This window comes from Balaenoptera physalus (assembly GCF_965194825.1).
Source record: "Balaenoptera physalus genome assembly, chromosome: 14".
Classification (NCBI taxonomy): domain Eukaryota; kingdom Metazoa; phylum Chordata; class Mammalia; order Artiodactyla; family Balaenopteridae; genus Balaenoptera; species Balaenoptera physalus.
In genome coordinates this window covers 30,232,284-30,251,752 of record NC_138893.1, presented here as the reverse complement: position 1 = coordinate 30,251,752, position 19,469 = coordinate 30,232,284, and the positions used below count along the sequence as shown (strand labels likewise).

At 48.8% G+C, this 19,469-nt stretch overlaps 1 protein-coding gene across 2 annotated transcripts; it reads right to left on the bottom strand.

Moving 5' to 3' along the window:
• Positions 1-3,870: 3,870 nt before the first annotated feature.
• NKX1-2 (NK1 homeobox 2) lies at positions 3,871-16,754 on the bottom strand. 2 transcript variants are annotated; one of them, XM_082424698.1, is made up of 4 exons: positions 9,188-16,754; positions 6,217-7,408; positions 4,656-5,993; positions 3,871-4,622 (listed from the first exon to the last, which is right to left on the bottom strand). In XM_082424698.1, exons 1-2 carry the CDS (start codon positions 9,396-9,398, stop codon positions 6,699-6,701), a joined length of 921 nt encoding a protein of 306 aa, XP_082280824.1. In that variant the 5' UTR covers positions 9,399-16,754; the 3' UTR covers positions 3,871-4,622; positions 4,656-5,993; positions 6,217-6,698. The 2 variants fall into 2 exon arrangements, with proteins under 2 accessions (XP_082280824.1, XP_082280823.1); XM_082424697.1 differs by having other exon boundaries at positions 4,656-7,408.
• Between the last annotated feature and the right edge of the window lie 2,715 nt (positions 16,755-19,469).

Genomic DNA, 19,469 nt, shown 5'->3' with positions numbered 1-19,469 from the left:
GCCAAACAGCTCTCAGATCATTTAAAAATATTTTTTTAACCAAATTTTTATATGTTTGATGGCCCCATGTACAACTTAAATCACTCTAGAGTTATTAGGCCCCGGTTTCAGGTTCTGATTTTTCTTACTAGCTGTGTGACCTTGGGCAAGTCACATAACCTCAATGAGTCACAGTTTCTAAGGTAATATGGGTGATCTTGGGCAAGTCATCTCCTCTCTAAGACTCAGTTTATTTTACCAGTAAATGGGAGGGTTAACCAGTGGGCAGAAGATCTGATTAGGCACATCACCAAAACGGATACAAAATGGCCAATAGGCATATGAAGACAGAGTCAACGTTATTACCCATCAGGAAATGAAAATTGAAAGATAAATGCGATACTACTACATACCTTCTGGAATCATTGGAATGAAAAAGATGGTCAGTCCTAAGTGATGGAAGGATGTGGAACACCTGGGACTCTTTTTTTTTTTAATTTTATTTATTTTTGGCTGCGTTGGGTCTTTGTTGCTGCGCGAGGGCTTTCTCTAGTTGCGGCGAGTGGAGGCTACTCTTTGTTGCGGTGCACGGGCTTCTCATTGCGGTGGCTTCTCTTGTTGCAGAGCACGGGCTCTAGGCGCACGGGCTTCAGTAGTTGTGGCACGTGGGCTCAGTAGTTGTGGCACGTGGGCTCAGTAGTTGTGGCTCACAGGCTCTAGAGCGCAGGCTCAGTAGTTGTGGCGCACGGGCTTAGTTGCTCCGCGGCATGCGGGATCTTCCCCGACCAGGGCTCGAACCCGTGTCCCCTGCATTAGCAGGAGGATTCTTAACCACTGTGCCACCAGGGAAGCCACACCTGGGACTCATTCATTTCAGGTGGGAATGTAAACTGCAACAACCGCTGGCAAACTGATGGGCAGTATCTGCTAACGCTAGACCTATGCATACCCAATAACTCCACTCCTAGATGTATTCCTAATGGAAATATGAAGATGTTATTTACCAAAAGACATGTATAAGACTGTTTAATCAAAATGGCGCCAAAGTATCTGATTATCCATCAACAGTAGAATGGATAGGGACTTCCAGTGGTTAAGACTCTGCGCTCCCAAAGCAGGGGGCATGGGTTCTATCCCTGGTTGAGGAATTAAGATCCCACATTCTGCATGGCGTGGCCAAAAAAGCAGACAAACAAAAAACAAAAACAAAAAGTAAGAATGGATAAATTGTAGCAAGTGTATACAGTAATAGGCCATCAGAAATAGGAATAAATAATTTACAACACTATACAACATGGATAGAACTCACAAATGATGTTGAGCCAAGAAAGCCAGACACAGGGGTACATTCCGCTGGATTCCATTTTTATATTTAAAAGGAAAAAACAGGCACAGCTAATCCATGCTGTTAGAAGTAGGACAGCAGGCACCCTTGGGGAGGGAGGTATGAGCAGGTGACACAAGGGGCCTGGGGTGCTCACAATGTTCTGCTCTTGATCTGGGCGCTGATTACACAGGTGTTCTGTTTGTGAAGATGCACCAAGCTGTATCCATCTGATATATTCAGTTTTTTGGGTTTTTTTTTTAAATTTATTTATTTTATATTTATTTTTGGCTGCATTGGGTCTTTGTTGCTGCGCATGGGCTTTCTCTAGTTGTGGCGAGAGGAGGCTACCCTTCGTTGCAGTTCGTGGGCTTCTCGTTGTGGTGGCTTTTCTTGTTGCAGAGCATGGGCTCTAGGCGTGTGGGCTCAGTAGTTGTGGCTCACAGGCTGTAGAGCGCAGGCTCAGTAGTTGTGGCGCACGGGCTTAGTTGCTCCACGGCATGTGGGATCTTCCCGGACCAGGGCTCGAACCCATGTCCCCTGCATTGGCAGGCGGATTCTTAACCACTGCACCACCAGGGAAGTCCCTGATATGTTCAGTTTTCTGTGTTTATTCTACTAAAATAAAATTTTGTAAAGGAGGAGGTTGGCCTAGGTTCAGCATCTTTAATGTCCTTTCCAGCTTCAACTGGGATAATAACTACCTCATTGTGTCAGGCACTGAACTAAGTGCCTTCCACATAGACTCTTGTGCAGTCCTCCAAGCCAGGCACTATGGTGAGGAAACTGAGGCCCAGAGACATGGGGAACTTGCCAAGTTCATCTATCGACTGAGGGGTGGAGGTGGCTTTGAACCCAACCACTCAGAGGCCAGGGGCCTTCACCTCGTCCTTGAAAACCACAGCCCAAGGGAACCAGGAGGAGTTAAGTGCAGCAAGAGCAACCCTACTGGGAGTCTCCCACTGGGTGTTTCCCTCTTTGTCTCCACAACCTGGCTCCTCCTGAGTTTTCCTTCCGCTGGAGGGAGAAGGGGGCCTTTCTCTTTCCCTGTTTCTCTTTCTCTGAATCTGTGTCTTCCCACCTCCCCTTAGACTCTTAGATGCTTCCCTTCAATTGACCATATGGAATTATGTTTTTAAATGTATTTATTATGTATTGAAGAATTTCTATGCTAGCCTACTCATAATTTTAAAAAGCTAGTTAAATAGGTTCTTAAGAGTCATTCCTAAAAAACCAAATACACTAAGCTGATCTGTGCCCATAAAATGGTTGGGGGTCTCTCAATGCAAAAATGCTCTCTAATCACTCCTTTAAATAAGGCTCCCTGGCTACATGTTTTCAAGTGGGAATTTGAAATGGTAATTTTTTTTTAAGTATAGTTGATTTACAATGTTGTGTTAATTTCTGGTATACAACAAAGTCATTCAGAGAGAGAGAGAGAGAGATATACATACATATATGCTTTTTCATATTCTTTTCCTTAATGGTTTATTACAGGATATTGAATATATTTCCCTGTGATATACAGTAGGACCTTGTTGTTTATGTTTTCTTATACATAGTAGTTTGTATATGTTAATCTCAAATTCCTAGTTTATCCCTCCCCTACCCCTGTGGGTCTGTTTCTGGCTTGTAAATAAGTTCATTTTAAAATGGTCATTTTTTAAAAAAATTTATTTATTTTATTTATTTTTGGCTGCGTTGGGTCTTCATTGCTGCGCGCGGTCTTTCTCTAGCTGGAGCCAGCGGGGGCTACTCTTCGTTGCGGTGCACGGGCCTCTCATTGTGGTGGCTTCTCTTGTTGCAGAGCACGGGCTCTAGGCGCGCATACGGGCTCGGTAGTTGTGGCGCATGGGCCTAGCTGCTCCGCGGCATGTGGGATCTTCCCAGACCAGGGATCGAACCCATGTCCCCTGCATTGGCAGGTGGATTTTTAACCACTGTGCCACCAGGGAAGTCCCTAAAATGGTCATTTTTAACATCAGAAATTTATGACCAGGGGATGGCCCAAGTCTGAAAAGTTATCTACCAGACTCTTTATGGGGTATTCAGAACTTGTAAAGTAAGACTAGGAAGTTAATGTCCTGGAAACCTGGTGTTGATTTAATTTGTAGCCACTAATTAAAATTCTGTAAAGATGCTTTGCTTTCACTATGGAAATTGCCTTAAATGTGTGTTTGTGTATACTGCCTACAAATGGAGCCACTATGTGTGTATCTAGCAAGGGTCTGAAAAAGATGACTTAAGAAAGTCATGTTAGGGGGACTTCCCTGGTGGTCCAGTGGTTAAGCCTTTGCCTTCCAATGCAGGGGGTGCAGGTTCAATTCCTGGTTGGGGAGCTAAGCTCCCATATGCCTCGTGGCCAAAAAGCCAAAACATAAAATAGAAGTAATATTGTAACAAATTCAATAAAGACTTTAAAAATGGTCCACATCAAAAAAAAATCTTAAAAAAAAGAAAAAAAAGATTCCAAAGCCACAAAGCAACTGTTAGTGTTCGGTGACCTTCTGCACCGGCTGTCTTTGGTGCTTTGAAATTGATTTTCTTTTCTTTTTTAAAAATATTTATTTAATTAATTAATTTATTTATTTTTGGGGGGGCTGTGTTGGGTCTTTGTCGCTGTGCATGGGCTTTCTCTAGTTGCGTCCAGCGGGGGCTACTCTTCATTGCGATGCGCAGGCTTCTCATTGCAGTGGCTTCTCTTGTTGAGGAGCACAGGCTCTAGGCGCGCCAGCTTCAGTAGTTGTGGCTGGCGGGCTCTAGAGCGCAGGCTCAGTAGTTGTGGCGCACGGGCTTAGTTGCTCCGCGGCATGTGGGATCTTCCTGGACCAGGGATCGAACCCATGTCCCCTGCATTGGCAGGCGGATTCTTAACCACTGAGCCACCAGGGAAGCCCCTGAAATTGATTTTCAAAAAAAAAAAAGTCGTGTTAGGGTAAAGATACCCTCTATTGATGAATGCTAGTTGGTGGGGGGTGGGAATGGGAATACATATATACAACCTCTGATAATTATAAAATTATTTAAAAGCTTTGCTAATAAAGAACAAGAAATAATTAAACAAGAAATTATTACAAACAAAATTTATTAGACAAACACATCAATAGATTGAGTCTAAGAATTTGGTTGGAAAGCCACTGGGCCTTTTAAAGCAGCAGAAGTCCAAAGTCACACACTTCGAGCATTACACTGTTAAAATCTGAAGAAACAAGAAAGGTCAGGAAGTATATAGCACTCCATGCTAGTCCATAGACAGATAAGCCTCCCACCTCCCTCCCCAGTCCCTCTCTCCAAATGGAGTCTCCTGTGATTCTGGTACCTGAGAGGAATAGAATGTTTGTGATTCTGGTACCTGAGAGGAATAGAATGTTTCCCGAGTCTTACAGAAATTCAGCTTCTTTGTTACAGAACTTGCCTCTGTGTATTTGAATTGCCTACTTGGGATACATGGAAAGTTGCTTTTGAGAAACTGAGAAATAGTTACTGAAGGAATGTTTATCAATATGTAAAGTGAATAAAATAATATTCTCTACTATAGTAACTGCATTTTGAATCTCATCTGGCATCAGTTGTCTTTTAGAAAGTCATAATGCATTGTTTGGGGACACTTTTCTTCTTCAGAATAAAAGGAAAAGAGTCTAATTATCAAATTATAATAATACATATTCTCAAATCTTATGAGAGTCCCATGAATGTGAAGTCTTCATTTAATTTGGAAGAAAGGGATATTTTCTCATTCCCGATAATAAATGAAGTAGATATTTCAAGGTTATAATAATATCATGTGTTCATAATACCAAACAGCATGCTCTTACAAGAAGCCATTGATCATTAAATTTAATTATTAATGACACAGGCTACCAAGAAATAGCAAGGAATATGGTATCCATATAGATATCACCGGGCCTAAAGTCCTCAAATAAAGGTGAGAGTGAAACGTACGTGACCTAGTTGGGGAGGTCTGGTTTTCTGAGATACGGGCTAAAAATCATATCACATAAAAAACTAAAGGAAGGGTATTCCAAACAAAGCCGGCAAGAGAATTTTACAGAACTAATTCTTAAGGGAGATAACAAAAGCAGCAGTTAGAATGCTCATCCATATATTAAGTTACTGCAGTTGAATCCATCATAAATATGCTTTTTGCTTCCATGGTAGCTTTTTACACCCCAAAATTAGTTCTTTTACAGCTAACGACCTTTTGCTTGTTAACCATGCCATCTTGGAGAGTCTGTGTGGAACAGAGTATCTTTCAAGTCAGAATCTTAGCTGAAGCTCTAAAAATGTTGAGTTTGTGCTTTAAAAAAATAGTCCAATTCATGACTGCAGCGTGTGCTGGAGGTGCGAACTCTCCCCCGGGTTCGATCACTATTGGGAGCCTAGGATTTGCTGGGACAGACATATTAGCCAAGACTGAAGTTTTACAGTATCAAATACTGCATACCCAAATGGGCAGTCTCATGCATAGACCTCAAGATTTTAGCTGAGCCATTTGTCTCTTTGTTATTTTTATGCCTTTGGGGCCATAGCCGTGGTTCATCAAGGCTGTTCTCAAAACTTGCAGTGGTGTGGAAGTGCGTCTACTTCAGCAGGCAAGTCTAGCTATAAAGCTGTTGCATTTCCCAAAAGAACTTCCGGTCTTCTCCGAAAAATCAGGTACACGTTTTCTCAGGAATAGCCTGTGGAGAGACTGTTTGGAACAAGAGTTGCGCTCAAGTCCTAATCTTAAACGAAGACCTAAAAATGTAGAGTGTTATGCATTTTAAAAATAGTCCATTTCACGGAGGCAGTGTGCGCTCACAGACTCAGCTCTCTCCAACTTTGTTCAGTATTTGGAAGGAATCGCTGGGTTTGGGCCAATAATCGAGTATGAAATGGGAAACAATCAGCTGTGAAAAGGGAAAGCTCCTTACCCTCTGAGTGAGCCACAGTCTTTGAAGATTCCATCCTAGGTGTGAGCAGCTGGAGGGAGGGTCTTGTCTCCCTCTGGACACCATCCCCGCGGCTGGGTTAGCCCCGCGCCGCCGAACACCCAGACCCTCAGAAAGAACCCTTGAACTGAATTAAGCCTGACCGAAAGTGAAGAACAAGGTCCAGACACGGGCAGGCTTAAGGACAGCCTCCGTCTCCGGACACTTTTAAAGATGGCAGATCCTTGACCCCCTTTAGTGGACCGCGTGAATTCAAGGGTTCAGCGCTGCGGGGAGGCGGCAGGCGGCCTCTCCCTGCCCTCTGGCGGCGCCTCCCGGCAGCGGGAAGGGAAGGGGCGCGCAGACACCCGCGCACCAGGAGGGGGCAGTCCCTGCGCGCTGGCGCCCCTCCGTGGGGTGGGGACCACAAGTCCACGCCAATCACTGGTAAATCCGGACGAAGTGGGGCCCGAGGGGCTCCGGGTTCATAAATGTGGGGCGTAGAAAGGGGTCAGGTAGGAGGGCCCGAGGAAGGGCGCAAAGGAGCCCCTGGCGGCGGCGGCTGTCAGCGGGAAGGAGGCGGCGGCCGGGAAGAGGACGTTGGCCGCCGAGTAGGAGGGGAAAGTCTGGAAAGGATGCGCGGCCGGGCCCAGCTGACCCGGGCTGGCCCCCGCGCCGCCGCCGCCCGCCTCCGCCGAAGTCCCAGGCTGGGGCGCGCCACCTCCCGCCTGCGCCGCGCCTTCGGCGCCGGGGTTCTGCTTCTTCCACTTGGTCCTGCGGTTCTGGAACCAAATTTTGACCTGCGTCTCAGTGAGGCTAAGCGATAGCGCGAGGTTCAGGCGCTCGCACACAGACAGGTAGCGCGTGGCCCGGAACTTGTTCTCCAAGGCCACCAGCTGCTCGTAGGTGAAGGCGGTGCGCGCGCGCCGCGGCTTGGAGCAGCTGGGCTCTGAGCGCCGGCGCCGGGGCCGCGGGGAGCCCGGCGAGCCCGGGGAGCCTGCGAGGCCGCCCGAGCTGCTCTCCGCCGCCGCCGATGCCGCGGCCCGGGCCTCGGGGGAGCGCATCCGGGCCTCCTGCAGGCGCTCAGTCCGCTCCCGCCGCCGCCGCCCTACGTCCTCCACGTCCTCCTCCTCCGCCTCCTCCGCCTCCGAACCCTCCAGGGGGGACGCCAAGCCGGCGCCTCGGCCCGCAGCATCTAGGGGAGAAGGGGACGGTGATCAGAAGCCCGGAGCTACCCGGCCGGTCCTGGTCCCCAGACCTGGTCCTTGTCCTCCCCAGAGCAGGCAGCTCTCTCTGCCCAACCCAGAGCCCAGCCCTGCCCCTCTCCGGAACTGCGCTCCCTGCCCTCACCCCCACGACCGCTCTTAGTTGCAAGCCCTTTCCAGGAGGTGGGGGTTAGGGTTGCAGTGCCCGCTTTCTCTTCACCCACCTACTACCTAGTAGGCGTCCGAGAAGTGTATTTCGAATGAATGAGTGACACTCCGCATTAAGAAAAAATAACGACCTTATTGGACTACCTTATCTTTGTACATTAAGACATCTATATGTCAAGTGCGTTTGGGGCTGTCTCCCCAGTCCCTAGAAGCCTATTTTGGCCTGGAACTGCCGGCAATTAAAAAAGAAGTTATTAAGCGCCCCCTCCTCCCTTTTAAAGTGAAATTCCCTCTTTCCCATCTTCTCTCTCCTGCCGTGTTAATAGAGTTTCAGATTTGTGCGGGGCCGGATCGATAGATGTCATCTATTAAAGGTAAGTTTTAATCGAACAATATTAGGATCAGACAGGGAAAGGGGGTTTGAAGTCGGTACCTGCAAGCTGCGGGCAGGAGATATGCAGGCGCCAGTAATAGAATATCGATCATGGGGGTGGGGAAAGGGGAGCGCGGCCCCTGCGAGGGGCGATCCGAACAATTACCAGGCAGACCGCCCAGGCCCAAGCGCAGCCGCCAGAGGCGCCCAGAGCCCCAGACAATCACCGCTAAACTTGGGGAAGGGAAGCGGGGGAGCTGCCGAGACTTCAAGCCTCTCCCTGACCTGAGCCCCCGATCTTTGGCGTCCTTCCAGGGAACCTCGTGCCCACGCCTCACCCAACTTGGGTCCTGCTGTTTTTTGTCTTTCCTTTCAGACACAGACTTTCCTGGACCCCTCGTCAGGTGTCCTCCAGAGTTAGGAGTTGTTTTGTTTATTTGTTTGTTTTTGCCGCACGCGGCTTGTGGGATCCTAGTTCCCCCACCAGGGATCGAACCCGTGTCCCCTGCAGTGGAAGGTGGAGTCCTAATCACTGGACCGCCAAGGAATTCCCAGAGTTAGTGGTTAAATCAAAAAGGGTTTCGGGGAGAAAGGACCAACAGCCTCCCGTCACCCCACCCCACTCCGGCCCCAGCCCAGTCAACGATTGGGTCTGGGGAGAGTGAGCGTGCGGGAGAGCGGAGTCTCTGCAGCTGTCTCTGGATGGTTGGAAGTGGGCCCTGGGTGCGAAAACCGGACATCACTGCCTACTAAGACTTTGGACACATGATTCAGCCTCAGCTTCCTCATCCTGAAAATGGAGAGACGATGCTGTCTACCTCGTTAAGGATGCTGTCTACCTCGCAGGTTCTGAAGTTTTTCCTGACTTTTATCCCAGTCTCTAGCCCAGGTCCTGGCACATAAGGGACAATTAAACGCCCAATAAATGAATGAGCCTGGACGAGGTGGGCGCTGGGTAAGAGTTTCCACTGCGAGTAAATCAGAGCTGGGGTGCTTGCTTGCTTAGCGGGTGAGCAGGGACAGGCTTCGGTGGCAAATCCCTGACCCGGGATGCTGGGGGCCCCCTTTCTGCGTCAGTTTAATTACGCGCCTGGTCCTGTGCGCCTTCTCCCCTTGGGGAAGACGCCGCTAAGGGCTACTCACCCGATCCACGGCTCTCCCTCCCACCTTCCCGTCGCATCCTGTAAGCCGGGGCTTTCCGGGGCCGGAGGCCGCCTCGCATCCTTACCAGGCGTCTCTCGCTGTCGGGCCGGGTGCCGGCCGGAGTCCTTCCTTGCTTCGGCCTCTGCCAAACTTTTCTTGGCTTCCCGGGGAGCAGGGCGCACGGCTGGGAGCGCAGCGCGGGTGAATTTCTGAGGGTCCAGGATGTCCAGAACCGAGAAGGAGATCTTGTGGTGGGAGGGAGCCGCCTTGGCCCCGCCGTCCTGCCATGCTAGCATGCCCGCCGCCCGCGGGCCGGAGGCCGGCGGCGCGGAGTCCGGGATGGCCGCGCTCAGGCTTGCCTTCGGCTGTGGCTCGGCCGCAGTTCTCAGCCGGTAGGAGGGTCGGGGCGGCCAAGTGAAGCTGGGGAGGGGGGCGTGGAGGGGGGGCGTGGAGAGAGCCGCGGGGGGCTGAGCGCGGATTGGCACTTGGGCTGCCCAGGCCCCCGCCAAGTGCAGGGCGCGCTCGCAGCAGCCCCAAGACTAAGGCTCGGGGACCTCTAGCCTCGGCGAGGGGGCGCCTTCGTGAGTCTGGTGCGCGCTCCCGCCGGGACAGCGCCGGCGGCTCAGCGCTCCTCCGCCCGACCTGCGGGAACTCGGGGTGCGCGAGGGAGGGAAGTCCGGACGCTTTGGTCCCGGAGATCCTCCCAATACACCCACCCTGGCTTGGGCTGCGATTTGCACCCTTCCCCCAGTGCACCCGCCTTTGAATTGGAGATGCAATTGAGGCCAGCACTGATTACTTAAAGGCAATGCTCAACATATCTCCTGCCTCGCCAGTGAATCACAGTAATGGCCTCAGACCTGATCACCTCGGATTTAAAAGCCCTCATTTTCTCACAGTTTACAGTTTACAAAGCTCTTAGACCTGCGCGATCTCGTTTGATCCTCTGAGCATCCCTGTGCGGTGGGCGTGGCCTGGCAAGACTCTTATCCCAGCTTTAAGATGAGGAAATTAAGGTTCAAAGATGAGAAGTGACGTTGCCCAGGGTCACTGTTAGTCGGTGACAGAGTCTGGATTCGAACCCAGGTCTTCTTTCCCGGACCATTATTCTTTTCAGTACGTCCCGCTCGCTAGGAAATAACGAAAGAAAGTCCCGCACTGTGTCAGAGGCTTTCCCTTCCACTCTGGAGGTCAGAGGGCAGCAGGGGTTTTGGAGAGATGTCTGAGCCCCCACCAAGATGACTTGCCGCTTTGGAAACCTTGCGGGTTGAGGTCTCAGAGCCAGGTGAGATGCTCTGGTGAGGGCAGGTGAGCCAGGTGAGGGTGGCTGCCCTGGCCGGCAGAGACGCCAAGCACAGTGCCTGATGCCCTTCAGGCCTTCTTCAGAGTCACAGATTTGATCATGTGCACAGATGTTGGGTCTCTGGGAATCAGGTTGCATCTTTGACCCTCATCCTCCCCCTAGCCCCAAGAAGAAAAAGGTTAAAAGGTGTTTGCCCGGTTTGGATTTAAGGTCAAAGAACAGAGACAGTTGTAAAAGCTTCCATCTGCCCCACCAAGTCCCGTGGGCTGGTGCACATCAGTCCTCGCGGAAGCTTCCACCAGCCAGGCCCTTCTTAACATTCTTTTTTTCCCTTTTGTTGTTTGGGGAGCAGTCTGAGCGCTAAGCATTTATCTCAGCGGCAGATTCTGAGGCTTCTCCTACCCCTCTGCCCAGAACTACATCTAAGGCTGTTGTCCCTTTCTTCCCTGCCCCATGGGGTTTCCAAACAATGACTTGGCAATTAAGATTGTCCGGTCAGGTAGGAGTAGGAAGGGGAGGAGAAACCTCACTGAAGTGCGGTGGGGGAGGAGGGAGGGGTGTGTGCTGCTAATCCCCTCCGTTATTGTAGAGAAGGTCTTACAGGCCAGCTTCTAGGAACTTTTCTCATTCAAACCTCGTGGCCCCTCCCAGAGGCGGCCACTGTATTCCCTGGGGACTTTAAAGCCCTGCCGAAATTCAAGCCAGCTTCAGTCCTAAAGCAGAGATGGATTGTGCTTTTAAAAGGAAATCAGAACAGGAAGTGCCCTGGCCAAGCCCAATGGACCACCTCCCATCAGAGGGAATGTGGGCCTTGGGAAAACCAAACCAGGTGGCCATGGCACTAAACTGGTATCCAGGAACCTGGATTGCCAATCACAGAACCTCCCAGATCACAGATAGGGTACTTTGTTTTTTGTTTTGACAACTCTTTCTCACCCAGTTCTCACTTGATTTAAAAAAAAAACAAAAACCTTCTTAAACAACAAGATCCTAGTGTATAGCACAGGGGACTGTGTTCAATATCCTGTGATAAACCACAATGGAAAAGAATATGAAAAATAATGTATATATGTATAACTGAGTCACTTTGCTGTACAGCAGAAATTAACACAACATTGTCAATCAAGTATACGTCAATAAAATAAATATTTTTTAAAAAATCTTTCTTTCCTTTCTCCCTCCCCAATGATCCCAGTCCCCTTTTACATTTTTCTACCCACATTCATATTTTTTCGTATTTAGGTTCTTCAAGGTAGCTAGAAATAGATCTCTTTAAGGGAGCTCCAGAATGGACGTTTCTGGCTTCCCATGGTCCCTCTTCTTATCTGTTCTGTAAGAAATATTGAAACCACTTTCACAGGAAGGTAGGCTGGCATTCCAGAGGGCACCGAATACCCCCAACCAGAGGGACATGTGAGGCGCAGAAGCCAGGGCAGGCCAAACGTGGGTCATTTTCATTTTATTTTATCAATTGTCTCCAAAAATTTTGTTCAAATAATATGAATCATTTTTCCTTTGAGGGCCACAGGTGTTAAATATAGAAAAGGAGCAGAAAGAGTAGAAGCAACAAATTGGAAAGTCAGGAACACATAAAGGCCATGTGCTTTAAGACTGTGAATCTTTAAGAACTCCTATTAGTTGTCTTTCTTTTTTCCTTGTCCTTTATTTTTCCTTTATTTCTGATATGTGTGTTCAGTGCAGCACAAGGTGATGTGAACCCTTGCACTCAGGACTTGGCATCTGGAGACAGATGCCACCGGAAACACCGCCGTGTCTCCCATCCACATTGCAGGAATAGAAAATGCGCCCTCTTATTCACCCAACTTAAAGAGAAGCACCCCACCCAAAGAACAGGTTAAATTCTTCAATTTGGTGAGGGGAGGGGGTGCCTTGGGGAATTGTGTTTCTGGCCACCTGCTTTGTAAATGACTAGAGGCAGTGAGACTTCATATAGGAACCGTTTGGAGATGTGTTGACTTGCTAACGTCCTCATGCGTGTATTTATACACAAGGTGTTCCTATATAATAAGGATATCCATAGCCAGCAAGCCACTTTCCCCCTGTGCATGGAGTTGATTTGTGTTTTCAGCGTGGGCATTAAAATTCCGCCTGAGTGCTGTCTTTAAATTGCTTTGATGCTAGGTGGGTTCCATCCCTGACCTGTCCTGATGGCAAGTGATGGCTGTAACAAGCTCGGGATCAATATTCATAGCGGGTGTCCTGGGCTGATAACACTATCCAAGACAATGTTCACTATCAGTGCAGACAGCTGAGATATTGCGCCATTAGGGATGTCGTGTTAAATAACCTGATCCATTTCTGGGGCTATTTAATGAATTTCACAGTTTAGATAGTATCTTTAAGGAGAAGGCAAAGTCTATTCCAGAGGCACTGATGCAAATCAATGGTGCCAAGCTTCCCGAGCTATTCCACAAACAAAGTGGCCTATAATTCCAGCACAGCCTTGAGAAGCTGCTGCCTGAGCCGTGAACAGTGTTAACAATGGAAAGAATTTGCAGTATATGCAGAGGGAGAGCACTCTTCGGAGCTGTGTTAAAGCACCTTAGATAAAATCTTATGCTCCTGAAATAAAATACAACTTAAATTCTCTAGGTAAAACCCTGCAGTTTGGGCCAGCCCACGGGGTAGGACATTAATGCCAAGAGACAGCTTCATAAGGCACATCTTGGTGACAAAGGGGGAGTGGTGAACCGCGTACTTCTTTAACTGAAATCTGGCTGCAAAATGGGAGGGGCGAGGCACTGGATGTTAAAAAGAAACTACTGAGAGCAGCAGAATCAGTTGTTAAATGTTTACTTGACTCTGTACCTCTTGTTGCTGGAGAGTTCATTTACAATTAAAGGCTAGTTTACCATTTCCCCTCAGGGCTTTGAACTCTGGCTGCCAAACAGAGCAAGTATTCCTTTTAAAAACCTACTTCGGAGACTTTGATTTGTGAAAGCTTAAAGTGTAGCCTTCCCACCTGTCCCCAGTCTGCAACCAAAATAAAAATGTTTACTTAATATATCTTGCTTTAAGAAATCAGTATTTCTTTTTGGAAATCAACAGGTTAAAAAAAAATGAATTTCTTTATTTCAGAAATTTGGAGGAAGCATCAAAGAAGGTGATAAAACAATGGGAGGGGGTGTTGTCCTGATAGCGACAATTAGTATTAACAATAATTGCTCTTCTTTCTTGGGCACTTGCTCTGGACCAGGCACTTGGCTAAGCTTTTGCTTATTTTGGGTTATTTCATTTAACCCTCCTCATGCACGACCCCATGAAGCAGGCACTCTTGTATCCCCAATTTACAGTCGAGAAAACCAAGCTTAAGAGCAAGTTTGCCCACGACCCCAGAGCTAGGAAGTGGTGAAGTTGAGATTTGAACCAGGGAAGTGAGATTTCAGAGCCTGGTTCAGTAAAGTTCTTCTCTTAAAGGAAGTCACATTCCTGCCCCAGGGTGAAGTCCAATTGTAGACATTTATCGAACGGCTTTCCTTCAAAGTTACACACAGAAATGAGATATGGAAAAGGACCTCTGAGAAAATGACTTGAGCCCAGGCACTGCCTGGGAGGATACCGTGGTGCAGGTTTTGGGATGCAGTTTTGGAAGCTCTTACATTCAGTGTTTTCTAACATTTTAAGATATTCCCAGGAGAAACCCAAGAGAAGGGAATTGCCAGGCAAACCAAATTGCTCTGGGCATCTGGAAAAGTAGAGACATGTCATTGGGAGAAAGAGAATGGGGGGAAAATGCCAAGTGACCAGCTGAGGACATATGAGGAGAGAATTGGGGAAGGACAGAGGCAGAAGGAACAGGGACACAATGCAGGCTCTTTCTGACCGTGAGAATCACACGCCATGTTCATACCGTGCAAAGAGAGGCACAGGCAGAATATAGACAAGGGAGAAAGGTAGGGCTTGTCAAGTATATGAAGCACTTGCTTCCTGGTTGAATGGAGACCTGTATGATCTATCATTCTTGGGTGATTTCCTGCAAGGCAGGGGACAAAGTCCTCTGTTCCCCACCTCTGTGCCCAAATTTCATGCCTTCAATCTTTTTTTTTTAATTGAAGTATAGTTGATTTACAATGCTGTGTTTGTGTCTGGTATACAGCAAAGTGATTCAGATATATATGTATTCAGAAATATATATATTTTTCGTATTCCTTTCCATTATGGTTTATTACAGGATATTGAACATAATTCCCTGTACTATACAGTAGGACCTTGTTGTTTATCTATTTTATATATAGTAGTTTGTATCTGCTAATGCCAATTTCCTAGTTTATCCCTCCCCCACCTCCTTTCCCCTCTGGTAACCATAAGTTTGTTTTCTATGTGGGTCTGTTTCTGTTTTGTAAATAAGTTCATTTGTATCTTATTTTATTTTATATTTTATTTTATTTTTATTTTTTAAAACTTTTGGCCATACCAAGCGGCGTGCGGGATCTTAGTTCCCTGACCAGGGATTGAACCCGCTCCTCCTGCAGTGGAAGTGCGGAGTCTTAACCACTGGACCGCCAGGGAAGACCTGTATCATATTTTAGATGCCACATGCAAGTGATATCATATGATATTTGTCTGTCTCCGTCTGACTGACTTAGTATGATAATCTCCAGGTCCCTCCATGTTGCTGCAAATGGCATTATTTCGTCCTTTGTTATTCATGCCTTTAATCTTCTTTTCCTGGCCTCCCTGCCTCCAGCCTTGCTGCCCCAGCAGGCTGTTCACCTCACATGGGTATGCAAACTCCAGCCCTCGGAGGGCCAGCCCTCGGCCTCCATGAGCAAGCCAGCTGGCCGATTACCTGCGACTGGCAGGCTGGAGTACCTGCGACTCACGTTGCAGGGCTGCTGGTCCTCCTGGTGGATGGTGCCCTTGCAGGAAGGCTGATCAGCGCTGCCAGATCTCCACATTGCCTCAAAGAAACTGGAAATCTGACCTCTTACGTGACATCTCCAATGCTGGTAATCAATTCACAGTGTTGAAAATCAGGCCATCAGAAACAGGTCTGTGGGTCACAAGTTTGCCACTCCAGCCATGCATATGTCAAGTGACCCCACCTTCACTGTTTGGGTGTTTCCATGGCTACTGTGGTTCGTGGGGTGAAGACTAAAGACCCCTGCACTGAATGCCAGGCTCTTCACTATCTCTTCCAGCTGCTTGTGCAGCCTTGGTCCCTGGACAGGCTAGGCTCTGGGTAAGATGTGTGTGGGTCCCCTGCCCATGCACGCTACCTTCTCAGAGACCCTGGCCAGCCCTTGTGTCCTGGCGAGTGGGCAGTGGGCTTCCATCCAGCCTGGGTGGACATCTCTTGCTTTTCGGGATCAGCATCTTCATCCCCTTTTCTGGTACTGGTAATTTGACTCTGCTCAGATATCCCCCTTACATGTGGTAGTGGTGGGATCGCCAATCAAGGGCCCCAGGGTGGGAGTGGCCTCCTGCAGGACCAATCAGGCTCTCTCCCACAGGAATCTGAAGCAGAGTGACTGACACTGGCTTGGGGCCGCTTCATCCTAGCAGCAATGCCTGAAAGAAACCCTTTGCTATTTCCCACTCCTGGAGTTGATGGTTCTGGTACTTTCTGAGGTCTGGTTGTTGAGCATTTCCTTTGCTTCTGTAAATTGCCTTAAAGCCTTCCCAACTCTCCCCTTGCTGCCCCTTTCCCCATTTTGGAATTCAATTAGCTGGGGTCAAAGAACCCTGCCTGGCATACAGACTGCCTGGTCCTGAGACTGTCCTGAAGCCAGGGCCACACAGCATTTGTCTTTGTGCCCGTTAGCACCTGGCACTTAGCAGGTTGAAGAGTTGAAAGGAATAAACTGTGGCCTAACAGCATAAACCCAATGTTCCTCAGTCTGATTCAGATAGATTGGAAACCCCACACCTAAAGAGGGGGTGCAGACTGAGCTGAAAATAAGAATGAGATCCAGAAATGTTTAGCTATGGATATAGTTTTATAGTGGATCCAACTTCCTCAGGGGAAATCCCATGAGTTTGTTGCACAACCTTATGCTTTTATGCTGGGCAACCGTGCTCTTTGCAAAAGAAAACTGCAGGGACAGAAGAGATGTGAGGAAAGAGGTTATTTATTCCCCTTCCACCCAGCTACAGGTCAGCAATTGCCACATTCCTGAACCAAAGGCCACAGCTCTCCTGCAGCTACAGGTCTTATATGGTTGTAGTAAGAACTCAGGCCTAGGGGTGGTGAAGCTTCTACTGTTGCCAGCCTCTGAGGACAAGAGTTTTGCTGCTCTCCCTTACCCCTGCCCCCACCTTCCTAACGAAAAAGCATCTCATGGGAGTGTACGGATGGTCTAATGCCAGATCCTAATAACTCAGAGACTGATTTAAAGCCACGAACTCCCCACCCTTTGTACAAACACAGAACAGGCTCCATGGCCAAAGAAAGGCTGAAGAAACATGGAAATCCTGGGAAAGTGTCACTCACAAACCTTTGCCCACGTGGCTCAGAAGCACTTGAGCAGATAGCCTGAGCCTCCCCTCACTGTCTGTTCGGAGACCCTGCCAAGCAACCACCGGAAGTAGGGGAGAAGCAGGCGAGGAGCATCATTTACAACTTCGACAATCAGCACCTCTGTTAATAACGCGCACATATGAGGGCAATATCCTGGATGTGCTGTTTTTCTGCAAAGTGATTTTTTTTTTTTTTGGCTGCGTTGGGTCTTTGTTGCTGCATGCGGGCTTTCTCTAGATGCTGCGAACGGGGGCTACTCTTCGTTGTGGTGCACTGGCTTCTCACTGCGGTGGCTTCTCTTGTTGCAGAGCACGGGCTCTAGGTGTGCAGGCTTCAGCAGTTGCAGAGCACGGGCCTTAGAGCACGCGGACTCCAGTAGTTGTGGCGCGCGGACTCCAGAGCTCAGGCTCAGCAGTTGTGGCTCAAGGGCTTAGCTGCTCTGCGGCATGTGGGATCCTCCTGGACCACGGATCGAACCCATGTTTGCTGCATTGGCAGGTGAATTCTCAACCACTGCACCACCAGAAAGTCCGAGTGATATTTTTTTAGGAAAAAGAAAAAATCAGAGTCATAGATCACCAGAGCTGCCAGAGGTCATTCTGGAGTCTAGAATCTAGACGCTGCTTACTTAAAGGAAGGTCTGTGGCCCAGCAGCTTGTTGGAAATGCAGACTCTCAGGTTTCACCCGAGACCTACTGAATCAGAATATGCATTTTAATAATGTCCCCCAGGTAGTTCACATGCACCCTAAAATTTGCGAAACACTGATCTAGATCTGAAGGGCAGCAGCAGCAGCGTTGCTTGGGGGCCTGCTGGAAATGCAGGTTCTCAGGCCCATCCCAGTCCTCCTGCCTCCAAACCTGTATTTTAATAAGCCCTCCAGGTGATTCTAATGCGCAGTAAACATGGAGAGACACTTCTGGATCAATGGATCTCTACTTTTTTTTTTCACTAAGGCCCACTGTGATAAGACAGAACTCCTTGGCTCATGTAGGCCTCCCTTGGTCTGGTTTCACTTTCCAGGGAAAACAGACTTTGGTCAGAATGAAGGGTCTCTGCGGGTAGTAGACACCTGCTAATCTTGCCTGCACGGTGTCTCTTCCTGCTTTCTCTTTCTCTTAGTCTGTTTGGGCTGCTAAAACAAAATACCACAGGCTGAGTGGCTTATACACAACAGAAATTTATTGCTCACAGTTCTGGAGGCTGGCAGTCCAAGATCAGGGTGCCAGCATGTTCGGGTTCTGGGGGGAACCCTCTTCCAGGTTGCAGACAGCCGACTTCTTACTGTGTCCTCACATGGTGGAAGGAATGAGCTAGCTCTCTGGGGGTCTCTCTTTTATTTATTTATTTATTTATTTATTTATTTATTTATTTATTTATTTATTTTTGGCTGTGTTGGGTCTTCGTTGCTGCGCATGGGCTTTCTCTAGTTGCGGCGAGCAGGGGCTACCCTTCGTTGCAGTGTGTGGGCTTCTCATTGCGGTGGCTTCTCTTGTTGCAGAGCACGGGCTCTAGGCGCGCAGGCTTCAGTAGTTGTGGCACGCGGGCTTAGCTGCCCTGCGGCATGTGGGATCTTTCCGGACCAGGGCTCGAACCTGTGTTCCCCGCATTGGCAGGTGGATTCTCATTTTTTTTTTTTTAATTTATTTTTGTCTGCATTAGGTCTTCGTTGCTGTGTGTGGGCTTTCTCTAGTTGCGGTGAGCGGGGGCTACTCTTTGTTGCAGTGCGCCGGCTTCTCATTGCGGTGGCTTCTCTTGTTGCAGATCACGGACTCTAGGCGCGCGGGCTTCAGTAGTTGTGGCATGCGGGCTCAGTAGTTGTGGCTCGCGGGCTGTAGAGCACAGGCTCAGTAGTTGTGGCGCACGGGCTTAGTTGCTCCGCGGCATGTGGGATCTTCCTGGACCAGGGCTCGAACCCATGTCCCCTGCATTGGCAGGCGGATTCTTAACCACTGCACCACCAGGGAAGTCCCGGGGGTCTCTTTTATGAGGGCACTAGTCCCAATCATGAGGGCTCCAACCTCATGACCTAATCACCTCCCAAAGGCCCCACCTCCTAATACCATCACCTTAAGGGTTAGGATTTCAGCACATGATTCTGTGAGAACATAAACTTTCAGACCATAACACTCTTGTTACAACGCCCTGCCTTTTGCTGGGGGCATTCCTCCCCCATCCTATGTGGCCGTGGTGAGGCTGTACTCAAGTGCCCCTCCTCGGCACCTAAGTCAGGCTGCATCATCACAGTACCTCTTCCCTCTGAACACAGACATGAGGGCCAGTCAGACTTCTTTCTGCAACTATCAGGCCAAATTGAGGAACATGTTCTTTGCCATGTGGTTTACCCAGGGCTCTGTGGCCTGGAACTGCCACAGCCCTCCCTGCCCACTGCCTAGAGAGAGCCTGGCCACACAGAGAGAAGGAAGTGAACCCAGAGAAGGGGGCAGAGCCAAGAAATGGAGAGTCAGAGAGCCCAGAACATCACCATTCGAGCCTTAGAACCAGCTACATCTGAAGCCATCAATTGCTAGACTGGTTACAAGAGCCAATAAATTCCTTTTAAATTTAAGCCATTTGCAATTG